A 12,646-nucleotide genomic window follows, 5' to 3' on the forward strand; every position below is an offset into this window, starting at 1 on the left:
AAACTCAAAGAACTATACACTTAAAAAGGGTGAATTTTACTGGGTAAATTATATCTCAATTTTTAAAAAAGCCAAAAAAGGTCTCAATTGTAATTTCTAATAGGATAAATGCAGTTAGATATAATCCGTGTAAACAAAAGCTCTTTAGAGGTCCTCAATAATCTTTAAGCATACAAAAGGGTCCAGAGACCAAAAAGTTTGATAGCCCCTGAGCTAAAAGCATTGCTTTCTTTACTAAAGCAGTTCCAATTACTCCCTTTGGAGTTGGGGAAACTGATTAAAAGGGAGGGTAAATCTCTCTGGCTCTATAAACTGCCCTGTCCAATCTGGTAGCCACTGGCCACATGTGGCTATTGGGCACATGAAAACTGAGATTACTGAGTACAAAAAATGTAAATTTATAATTTTTACATGAAAATGATATTTTGGAGGATATAATTACTAAAATATATTTCAATTAAGTATTAAAATAAATTATTTTACGTTATTAAAATAAATTATTGAAAGATGTTACAATTACTTTTGTTCATTGCTTTTTACTTTTTCTTAATGCGGCTACTAGAAATTTTTAAATTACATACCTGCCGCCTGTTATATTTCTAAGGGACAGCGCTATTCTGGAGACGTACAGACCCGATTGCCTACCTTGATTCTATCGTTTACAAGCTGTGTCAAAAGACATGTTACCTGTCTCAACTTCTTGGGTTTCGGGATGTAAAATGTGGGTAATATAAGGGTTGGTATGAAGATTAAATGTGAATAATGCATATGACGTACTTAGCAATATACGGAGCAACTAAGTAAAGAGGAAGTTTAGTGGCTAGTACTATTAAAGGACTCGGTATTCCTACTGATGTCGTCAGAGCTGGGACCTGTGCGCATTAAAGGCCCTTTCTCTGCGGTCTATTTCCACTCTGGCGGTAATAACAACTAATGGTGGCCCCGGCCTGACTCCGCGTTTGGTCGGGGCCGCCCTCTCCACAACGACTAAATCATTTCATGACCCAGGATCCCTCCTGGAAGAGAGGCATCTGTATTTACGAACGGAGCTCCGGAAAAACCTGAAAAGCAAGTGCCCCTGAGCCACCGAACCGCCCTTAGCAACCGACGCCGACGCTCGTTGCTAAAGGGGGAGGAAGAACAAGGACTATTGCTCTCCGGCGGCGCTACTTCCGGTCCTCTGGCCTACCTTCCCTCGAGTAGCTGGGGCTCTGGTCGCGGGTTCCGCCGCCTCGGGAGCCTTCGAGTCCTTGGTCCCGCGGCGACGGCGGCAGCGGCGGGGCCTCGGCCGCGGCCGCGATGATGAGCTCCGGGGCCGAGACGGCGATGACCGTGGCCGACAGGGCCATCCAGCGTTTCCTGCGGACCGGGGCGACGGTCAGGTGAGCTGGGCGGGGCGCCGGCGGCTGTTCAGGCCCGAGTCGGGGTCCCCGCGGCCCGAGTGGCCACTCCGGAGGCTTCTGAGTGCTGATGAGGGAGGGGCGACGTGCTTCCCAGGCCCCCTAAGTGCTTTCCCTAACACCAATTCTGTCAGCATTCCTGATTTCTGCCCCCCTCTCTGTACTGTCAGTGCGCCCCGGCCTAGGCCTGCCAGTGCCCACCAAATCCTGGGAGTTTTCCAACGACTGCCAGGTCCTTGCAATCTTGTCAAGACCCCAAATTTCGTCAATGGCCCCCCAGTCCCCTCAATGTCTGCTAAGGCTCCCCATCTTGTCAGGACCTCTGATCCTGCCAGGGCCCCCAAATCTTTCCAGATCGTATCCATTCCTGCCTCTCCTTCCCAAGCCTGTTAGTGCCCCAGGCCTGCCGGGGTCTGCCAATATTATCAGGCCCTGCCAGGGTCCCTTCAACCCTGTCAGTGCCCCGGGCCTGTAGCCCCACCCCCAAATCTTGTCAGAATCCTATTCCCACCAGGCCCATAGGTCTTTCCAAAGATCTCCAATTTTATCAGGGTCCTCGAACTTATTAGTGACTCCCCAATCTTGCAGGTGTCCCTAAGCAGTCAGGTCAAGGCAACCCCAGTCCATTTCTGCGAGGACTCACAGTTTTCTGGGTCCCTCATCTTAACAGGATCTCTCAACCCTGTCAGGGCCCTCATCTTCTTTTTTTTTCACTCATCTTCTTTTCTTATTTACCATGGGCTTGAGGCTTCAGGGCTGAGCACCGTGGCTCCAGTGCTGACCCTAAATAACTCAGACGGGTTCCTCAGGTCAGTTTCCTTTCTTTCAAACTGGATCGGGTCTAAAGAGCTTATTATCCCAGGGCTGGAAGCTCTCAATGACTATCCTGTCCAGTGTCCCATTACATAGATGGCAAACAGGCTTTGTCAGTGACTCCACAGCTGAACTGATGTGGGAGCTGGGAGGAGAAGCCAGATCTCCTCTGCCCCAGGCCCCACTACTCTGTCATTTTGCACAGAAAGGGAGTTTCCAAAGTTTGCCATTTGCCCTGGGGTTTTTGTTGTTTTGTTTTTGTTTTGTATTGTTTTGTTTTAATGCCTTGCTGAAGACCTGGACAAGTTCTCTAGCTCAAATCCTTCAATTCCCCTCTTGAGCTTTGTGGTTTTATGCACAGATTTGGAAGCCTGGTAGGTATGGGTTCAGATCCCGGCCACCTCACTGACTTTTCCAAGTTGGCCTCATCTCTTTAGCTTCCTCATCTATAAAAATGAGGGTGGTAATAGAATCTACCTCCATGGGGTTGTTCTGAGAATAAGAAAAAGCTGTCATGATGTCTGGCTTTGAATATGCATCCTTAAATAATAACATTTGATTAAGGGATTTTAAAGCACTTGTAAAGTATTTTAGCATTTCACCAATATTTTATTTGTTTTTAATCCTTCCAGACATACTTGTGAATGTAAAAGTTAACACAATAGTACATTAAGAAATGTCAAGAATAACTTTCATGAATGAAACTATTACAATACTTAGTGATAGTAACAGTGAACATTTAAGCACTTACTATGTATCCTATGCATTAGTGCTTATTTCATCCTCACAACAACCCAATGAAGTAGGTCTCATGATTTTCCCCACTCTACACATGAGGAAGCTAAAGTCAAGAAGGTGAAGCCATGCCCTAGGAAATAGCGAAGGCAAGATTTGAACCAGATTAATGTGATTCTACTTTTTAAACCTAGTTCTGTGCACATTCTGTTGACTCTGTCTTGGAAGAGCAAAGATTTATTTAAAATTCACTGATCAGCTATGACAATATTAAAATGCTAGCTCTTGGAAGAAAAAGTCACTATTAACACCAGTAACTGGTTTACTGGGTTAATATTTCCTGAGCTGAGAGCAAAACAATATTCACATAATCCAAATATTGGGATATAAATATATATTATGCACACACACACATGTGCATACAACGCATGTATTCAGATATAAACTCGGTGAGGAACCAAGTAATTTTTCAGCAGAAATGCATAACTTTGTATGAAAACAGCGTTTTAAATTGCTGGTAAAATTTCTTCATTTGTAGTAAAAGATTGACTTCAGTGTTCAAGTCAAGCCTAAAATTAAGAAATCTTTAACTTTATAACATCTTTTATACTATTTTATGCTGCCTTCCCCATTTATTATTCTAAAAGAGAAATCCGGGAAATGGACTTTGGCCCAGTGGTTAGGGCGTCCGTCTACCATATGGGAGGTCCGCAGTTCAAACCCCAGGCCTCCTCGACCCGTGTGGAGCTGGCCCATGCGCAGTGCTGATGCGCGCAAGGAGTGCCGTGCCACGCAAGGGTGTCCCCCGCGTGGGGGAGCCCCACGCGCAAGGAGTGCGCCCGTGAGGAAAGCCGCCCAGTGTGAAAAGAAAGAGCAGCCTGCCCAGGAATGGCGCCGCCCACACTTCCCGTGCCGCTGACGACAACAGAAGCGGACAAAGAAACAAAAGCAGACAAAGAAACAAGACGCAACAAATAGACACCAAGAACAGACAACCAGGGGAGGGGGGAAAATTAAATAAATAAATAAATCTTAAAAAAAAAAAAAAAGAAAAGAAAAGGGGACTCAAAAAATAAATAAATAAAAGAGAAATCCATTTCTATATCCTTCCTGGAGTGTTCAATCATTCAATAAGTATTATTGACAACCTACTAAGTGCCAGGCATGATCTGGTCCCTTGGGATATGTAAGTGAGTAAAACTGACAAAGAGCCCTGCCCCAGGGGACGCTACATTCTAGTTGAGGGAGACAGACAACAGACATAGTGAATGAATGAAATTTGCTTTTAGAAGGTGATAGGTACTGTGACAAAAAAGAAAAAGTAGAACTGGGGAAAGGGGACCAGGAGTGTAGGTTCCTATCATGTGTTCAGTGCACACCTTGTAGAGAAGTAGAGGGGGGTGAGAGTGAGCCAAGCAGCATTCTAGGGGAAGAGCATTCCAGGCAAAGAGCATTCCAGGCAGAGGGAGCAGTCAATGCAAAAGCCTTTAGGTGGGAGCGTGGCTGGAGTGCTCAGGGAACAGCAAGTGGTCAGTGTGGTTTGGAGCAGTGCAGGGAGAGGCAGAGCAGAGGAAACATCTGGCTTTTCCTCTAAGTGAGATGGGCTTGTTGGAAGGTTGTGTTCCGACTTAGTGTTTAAATCCTCATGTCTGAAAGTGCTGACTTTCAAGACATAATCCCATTACTGTGTATTGCATTAATTTGAAAGTTAGATATTTGGTGGATAATTTTCATTAAAGTTATTCCTAGTGGGAGGATTGGGGGGCGTGGGGAATGGGTTATATGGGAACCTCTTATATTTTTTAGTGTAATATTTTGTGTGATCTATGTATCTTAAAAAAAAAAAGATAATAAAATGAAAAAAAAAGTTATTCTTAATTACCTCTATCTGTATATCCACATATTGTGTTTGCAAGTAAATTTATTTTCTTTTTTAGATACAAAGTCATGAAGAACTGGGGAGTTATAGGTGGAATTGCCGCTGCTCTTGCCGCAGGAATCTATGTTATTTGGGGCCCCATTACAGAAAGAAAGAAGCGTAGAAAAGGTAAGGTTAAGGTCATTGCATCCCGTGAACCTGATCCGAAAACAATACAAAAAAGTGGATGGTGGTGGTGTCATGTTTTGTTTTTTTGTATCTTAAAATGAGAACTTAAGTTTTTGATACAGTACTTACTTTTGACCAGAAGTTAATTTTAATGACTCATTATTTTATACCCTGTCATAAAAAGACTTACATGCCAGCCCTTCTCAAGACTTGAATTTGAGGCATGCTTTGTGATGAAAATTTTTCAATGGTTTATTGTCTAAGTGTTCACATTAATATGGCAGTTGTGTTTTCATTGGTACAGCTTATTAATTAGTGATACATTTGTCGTTTTGCTAACTAGCTGCTAGTCAGCAACTAGCGAAACTAGTGAAAGTTTCAAGTTAGTTTTTTCATTAATAAAAGCTATCTATTTCCTTTTTTAAAAAAAAAACACTCCCCTCTGTAAATGTTGTTCTACTTACGTTGATTAAAATTCAGTAAGAAAAAGAAAAAAGGAGAGATGAAGTATGTGGCAAATGCTGATCATTTTTAAATCTAGGGTAGTTACAAATGAGGTTCATTCCATATTCTGTCTACTTTTGTGCATGTTTGAGAACTTTCATAATAAAAAAATTTTAAAAACCTTTCAAAAGTATGTCAAATTTTGCTGATAATCTTTGCAGAAAAACCAATGAGACTTGCTAGAGTGGTGCCTTTCCCAGCGATAAAAATAAAATCATTGTCCTGGGAGAGCAACAACAGAACCAATTGTTTTCTTCTGTTCTGAGAAACATTGCTTTCTCAGTAAAGAAGAGAGAGAGAGAACAGGGATGGGAGGGGGTATGGTTATAAAATGTTTTTGTATATTCAGTACGAACCCAGCTCTGCCAGATACTGTGGTAGGTTTCCAAAAATAACACACGATAAGAACCTATCCTTCTGTAGCTTATACCCTTCTGAGAGAGCCGTACTCAGACTGGGCCTGAGAACAGGCAGAATCTGTGGCCGTGGGTGCCTGTGGATAAGAATCGTCTTGAATTGGGGTTCCAAATTCAAGGCTATAGTGCAGAAACCCTAGATCCAGAATGGGAGAGATACGGGCCAATATAATGTGCCGTTTTCTTCTACTTTTTTTTAGGGCTTGTTCCTGGCCTTGTCAATTTAGGGAATACCTGCTTCATGAACTCCCTGCTGCAAGGCTTGTCTGCTTGCCCTACTTTCATCAAGTGGCTGGAAGAGTTTACAACCCAGTATACCAGGGATCAGAAGGAGCCCCGCCCACACCAGTATTTATCCTTAACCCTGTTGCACCTCCTGAAAGGTATCTAGTTGGGAATTTAAAGGGGCTTATGTGCATTTTCAAAGAAGACCAGATGATAAGTAAAGGTCTCATAGCCTTAATGTAGTAAAAAGATCATATAGATTGTTATGAAAAAACACTTGGAGGTCAAGCCATACAAACAGGTAGGTTTCTTTCGTTTTTTTTTTAACAGCTTTTTTAGGGAAGAAAATATCCCATTGCCGTATATAAGGACTTTGGTTGTAAGATACATTCTGGTTTCAAAATCATTAAAGTAAAAAAAGTCTTGGCCTAGGAAATAAGGTTATTCACAAAAGAAGTAGTACACAAATTGCTAACAAGCACTGAAATGTTCAACTTGACCATCGTGAAAGAAATATAAAGTAATGAATAGTGAGGTACTGTTTTTGCCTGTTGGAAAAGATTAAAAAACAAATCCACAATGTTGGCCAGGTGTTAGACAACACGTTCATATGCTGCTCGTGGGAGTGTGACTTAGCACAACCTTTCTGGAAAGCAGCTGCAGCTTGGAATTATGTAGAAAAAGCTTGCAAAATGTTCAGTACCTTTGAATTTCTAGACCATGACTTACCCTGGCCTGGAAAATGGAGTTCCAAGATAAAACAAGTTTGGGAATGTCCAAATATTATCCCCCAACTTTGAGAGTCACCACATACATTGGCTTGCTAAAGACTTTAAGAAGTTAACTACCTTCATTTTATAAAAAGTAAAAAAAAAAATTTTTACCTTTGGTTTTTAAGCCAGCTTTATTTTTTTAAAAGATTTTATTTATTTCTCCCCACCCCCTCATTGTTTGTTCTTGCTGAATCTGCTTGTCTTCCTTATTTCTTTTAGGAGGTACTAGGAACTGAACCTGGAACCTCCGATGTGGAAGGGAGGAGCCTAATTGCTTGAACCGCCTCTGTTCCCTGCTTTGTTGTATCTCTCATTATGTTTTTCCTCCTGTGTCTCTTGTTGCATATTCTTGTGTCAGCTTACCATGCCTGCCCATTATGTCAGCTTGCTATCTTGCTCGTCTTCTTTAGGAAGCACCAGGATCTTCTGTTCCCTGCTTTGTTGTGTCTCTAGTTATGTTTTTCTTCCTGTGTCTCTTGTAGTATCAGCTCACCATGTCTGCCCATCATGCCAGCTTGCTCTCTTCTTTCAGAGGCACTGGGAACCCAACCAGAGACCTCCCTTGTGGTAGATGGGAACCCAGTCGCTTGAGCCCCTAAGCCAGCTTTTTGACTGTAGAACTGTTTTTCCCTCGAGAATATCTGTTAACATCCTGAAGGCATTTCACTGAACAAAATTTGTTAAATGCTGATGTGTGCACTAAGAGCTCTAGTTATAATGGGGGGAAAAAAAGAAAAGAATATTGATGTCCAACTCTAGAATAATTAAACAATCAAAGTAAAATTGCATAGCCATTAAGAATCATTTTCATGAAATGTTTTGTAAATTTGGGAAACGGCATAAGCTATAGTAAGGTTAAAGGAACAGAATACAAAAAATAAAATAAAAGCAGTATACAAAATATGACATCCTTTGACTTGAGTGAGGCAAGAACTTCCACCTATAAAAGGCTGGATAGAAGGAAAAAAGGCAGTATGTTAGCAGTGGCTGTTTGGGGGCTATACAGTAATTGATAGTTTAAAAACATCAAAAACTATTTTTCTGAACTTCTTAAACCTTCAACAATAAGCATATATTATTCTCACAGTCAGAAAAAAAAGTTCCATTTAAAAAGCATCCAGCTAAATAATGCCTCACAGAGATATTTTATGAAGTGAGATCTGCTCTTCTGTAAAAGAGGTGAGTTGAGATCATTTCTTTGACTACCCTGTTGAAAAACACACACCATTCCAACGACTGTGAGAAAGCTGAAATGCCAACAGTTGGTGCTATAAGCAGGGTTAGGGTTTGTCCTAACTGTGGCCACAGCACCCCCCCCCACTTAGTTTCCATCCACATGACCCAGGGCTGGGAGCCGACACTATCCCTGCACAGCTGCACTTAGAATAAATGTGCCTTTCTCTGCTCCTGCTTTTCAGTTTCTTATTTTAGTATTTTTAGAAATAATTTTTAATTACACAAAGAATACATGAATAATTTCTCCTTATAAAAACTAAAGCATTAAAGTTAAGGCCAAAGTCCCCCTTATCACTACCCTAAACCTGCTCCCCTTCTTCCTTCCCAATTGTGAGATACACATGTATTCTTCCAGGCCATTTTCTGTGCATTTAAATATGTTTCTATTTATCTGTAGAAATTATATTATTTTGTTTTATGTTCTTTTCATAACCAAAGATATAATATACATTAGGGAAATGTCCATTTCAGTACAAGTAGCTCTATCTTATTCACTTTTTTTTTTTCAAGAGATACCAGGGATTGAACCCAGAACCTCATACATGGGAAGCAGGCACTCAAACTACTGAGCTACATCTGCTCCCCAGTGAGAGTTGTTTTTAGGCGGTACCCGTGATTGAACCCACAACCTTGTACATGGAAGCAGGAGCTCAAACACTTGAGCTACATCTGCTCCCCTATTTCATTCACTTTTATAGCTGCATGGTATCCATAATATAGAGGTACCAAAGTTTATGTAGCCATTCCTTGTCATGATAAACCAACTGCAGTGAACATCCTTGTTACATGCTGCCTCATGTACATATGCATGCGTTTCTCTTGGGTACATCCTAAGAAAGAAGAATTGCTGGCTTTTAAGATATGAAAATGTCAGTAGATGTTGCCAAATTGCCCCCACCAAATATTAGGTAAAATTGGGTTAAAGGGTATAATAAAATTATCCTTGGGAGGGGAAGAGGTAACAGAAGGGCTCCCTGAGGAATGTGGGAGAAAGGAAGGAACAGTCTCTTTCTCTGCTCTGTTCCCTTTGTTCTGCAGGTAAAGGTCTGGTCTCAGGAGCACTGATAAGATGAGCCTCAGGACTTCTCAACAATGCTAGTGCTACTAGACTGTTCTCTGTGTGTTTGTGGGGGGGGGGGGGGCGGGGAACAGGGGAGGAGAGAAGAGGGATGTGTTCAGAATCTCCAGAGTCAGACCTGAAGTATATGAAAGAATCTCTCAAGTACACTGCACATCACAGAATAGAAACAGGCAGGCCTAGTTTTCTTGGAAGCATTGATTTCCCAGAAACTGCACTGAGATGGCAGGCCCCAATATTTTTTATCTGCAACACTCTAGTAACACTGGTCTAGTGCAAAATCCTCCTAGAAGTGGAATGGTCAAAATCAAGAGGCTGCAAACTGGCCTATAGGTCAAGTTTGGCCTGCTGCCTATTTTTGCAAATAAAGTTTTATTGGAGCAAATTCATAGGGCATTGTTTATGAGGCTTGATTGTACTTATGATTGAAAAGTAAACCATTCATCCCACCACATATTGCTTGATGCTCTGCTGTGATAATCAGAAGCTCACATTTAAATAAATACAAGCTAAGGCCTTATGGCCGTGGGGGAAAAATACTGTGGAGATGAGATATTGCTGAGTGAAGGGTTGGAGTAGATGAATGTTGGTTTAGGGCCCTCCCAACCCTTAGTGTTGTGATTTAAAATCATTGTGCTTAGTAAGAATCTTGCAGCAACAACTTTATATTGTTGTTGGTATATTTGAATATCAAAAAATCAGTTGTATTATTTAAATATTGTAACCTCATAAAAAAATAACAGTCGTTCAACAAACATTAAGTGCCTAATAGCATGCTAAGCATTGGGTAAAGCTACAAAGAAGACAGATGAAGGAACCGTAATTACGAAGTGAATTTTACAAGTCTTAAGAAAATTTTAATTAGCTTTGCTGTGTTGTGCTATGTAGATTTCCTGGTAAGCTGTTATGCTTGACAATTTTTATTTTTTTCCTATTTGGTTGCATCATCGTCTTCTTTTGGTGTGTCGCTTTGCTGGGCGGGGGCCTGTGCTTCTCCTCCGCGAAGGTCTGGGACGCCTTTTTTTCTTTTTTTACCAGGAGGTCCCAGAGATCAAACCTGGGTCCTCCATATGGTAAACCAGAGCTCAGTTGCTTGAGCCGCAGCTGCTTCCCTATGCTGGACTTTAATAATTGTCTTACCTCTTTTGTTTCCAGCTTTGTCCTGCCAAGAAGTTACTGATGACGAGGTCTTGGATGCGAGCTGCTTGTTGGATGTCCTGAGAATGTACAGGTGGCAGATCTCTTCATTTGAAGAGCAGGTGAACACAACATTTGAACAGGTTTAACTTGGAGAATCCTTTCCACGAAGTGACTAGGAGATGAGCTTGCAATAATGGCTCAAGAACAACTGCATTGCTGTGGCCTGAAGACTGAATGCCAGTGTTGAGCTGGCAAGTGGCTGGGCCTGAGTGTACATCTCCCTAAACTGAGAGAGTGACTGAGATTAGTCTCTAACAGCTAAATCAACAACCCACTTAAGTCCCAGCTACTTGTTGGAAAAAATTTCCAGCATCTTCAGCACACAGCAGTCACTGAGCCGTACACATACTCCTGTAGTTGTGTATGAAAAAGAGAGATGAGCGTGTCTGTCTGTTGGACTTTTTTCTTTGAAGCCTTCCAGAGCATGTGGCATGGAGCCAAGCACGCATCTTTATTATGAATGATCTAGCTGACCAACAGCAGATTTCACTGACAACACTATTCAGTGTTGAAACTGGATGCTAGAGCAGGGGGGATACCTTGGCCCAAGTGCTTGCTTTATGAATTATCTGATGTAATCTTAATAACCCTGAAAGGAGCTACTATTATTATCCTCATTTTACAGATGAGAACACGGAGGCTCAGAGAAGTGAAGTGACATGCCCGGAGTCACACAGCTATTTAAGTGGCAGAGCCAGGAGTTGAGCTAATGTGGCCCGAAAGCTCACATTCCTAAGCCCACTCTTCTGCAGTACTGTCCCTTCTCTTGAGGCCAAGTAGTTACGTGGCTGACTGTGCGAAGTTACCAATCCATTTCCATCCTGTCTTGGAATTTTTCTCCCTGATGAACCCCTGCTAGTCCTTCAAAAGTTGGTCCAGATGCCTCATCTGAAGGCTCCTTGAGTTTCCTGGGAAGGGCTGCTCCTCCTCCAGACTCTGGGGCTCATTGGTGATAGGAGGGGTGCAACACTGGTGCCATGCGATAATAGCTAAACCTGCACTTCTATCCCTGGGTTGTGAGTCCCTGGAGGGCGAGAGCCTCGTCCTATTTATCTTTGAGTCTCCATCACTCCCTTGCTAACTATAGTTTATAACCCAGGAAGGGATTCATTTGTGTACGCATCAGCATTGTATTGTATCATTTGTGTATTGTATCAGCAAACATGACTTGCAGGGTTCCCGTTCTCCTGCAGGGGTGGGGAGCAGACAGTAAACAAGGCACTTCCGTGACGATGTCATGAGGTGTGAGTGCTGGAGCTGGAGACGAGCAGTGGAGAGACTTCTTTAGATAGGAAAGGCTTTCTGGAGAGGCGAGATTTCAACTGAAACTTGAGGTATAAAAAGGAGCGAGGCCTGTGAAGAGCTGGGTATAAACTTCCGGACAGAGAAACAAGCCAGCCTAAAAGTCTTGAGAGGGCCACAAGGGCACGGCGTCTGGAGAATGGCCAGAAGCCCGGTGTGCCTGGGGCCTGGAGCATGAGGGAGCACGGGAACGTGGCTGGTCAGCTTTGGCAGGGAGCAGTTTATGCAGGGCTGGGAGGGCATCGATAGGAGTCTGGTTTTCACCCACATGCAACAGGAAGCCCGGGAGGGCTTTGAACAAGGGGCTGGTCTGATCTGATTTGTGTTTGAAAATGACCACTTTGTTCATTGTGGGAGGCAGGACTGTAGAGGGCAGGGATGGACGCAAAGAGAAGAGTCAGGAGGCTGGCGCGGTTGTCCAGGCCCAAGATGACGATGGCCTAGGCTGGGGCTGAGGCAGGGGAGATGAAGAACCTTGAGAGATTTGGGGTGGGTTTTAAAAGTGGAGCCTGCAGGACTGCTGTTCAATTTGGCTGGGGTGGGAAGGCAAGTTTGGGTAGCTGGTCAGGGAGAATCTGCCACGGAGACCTGAAGGCCGAGAAAGAGACAGGCACGTGAAGATCCAGGCAAAGTGCTTCTCAGCCAAGTGTGCACAAAGGGCAGAGGCCCTGCAACGGGGATAAGCTTGATGTGTTGAGGGAACAAGGAGGCAGGGGGCTGGAGCCAAACAGCTGAGGGAGAGAGCTCCAGGGGGAAGGCCAGACGTCTGGCTAGGATCAGGCTGTGTAAGGCTTGGCAGGGTGGGGTAGACTCTGGCAGTGAAAGCCACTGGCAGGTTGGAAGCAGAAGAGTAAACTCATTGGTGTTTGAAACGTTTTCTGTGGTGACTGTGCGGAAGTCAAGAGCCCAGTGAGGAG

The 12,646-nt window shown here is 43.1% G+C and overlaps 1 protein-coding gene across 3 annotated transcripts in view; it reads left to right on the forward strand.

Annotated features, from left to right (window-relative positions):
- USP30 (ubiquitin specific peptidase 30) overlaps positions 1-12,646 on the forward strand; it is a 66,209-nt gene that overhangs the window by 32,493 nt on the left and 21,070 nt on the right. Inside the window, exons 1-4 of one of the 3 annotated variants that reach the window (XM_004470191.4) lie at positions 859-1,382; positions 4,886-4,995; positions 6,116-6,298; positions 10,383-10,486. In XM_004470191.4, coding sequence (XP_004470248.1) covers positions 1,300-1,382; positions 4,886-4,995; positions 6,116-6,298; positions 10,383-10,486 — 480 coding nt within the window. In that variant the 5' untranslated portion in view covers positions 859-1,299. Of the gene's footprint in view, positions 1-858; positions 1,383-4,885; positions 4,996-6,115; positions 6,299-10,382; positions 10,487-12,646 lie in introns of those variants that run through there. The other 2 variants (XM_023592192.3, XM_058281516.2) reach the window with 2 other exon arrangements.

This window comes from Dasypus novemcinctus, chromosome 19 (assembly GCF_030445035.2).
Source record: "Dasypus novemcinctus isolate mDasNov1 chromosome 19, mDasNov1.1.hap2, whole genome shotgun sequence".
NCBI lineage: Eukaryota > Metazoa > Chordata > Mammalia > Cingulata > Dasypodidae > Dasypus > Dasypus novemcinctus.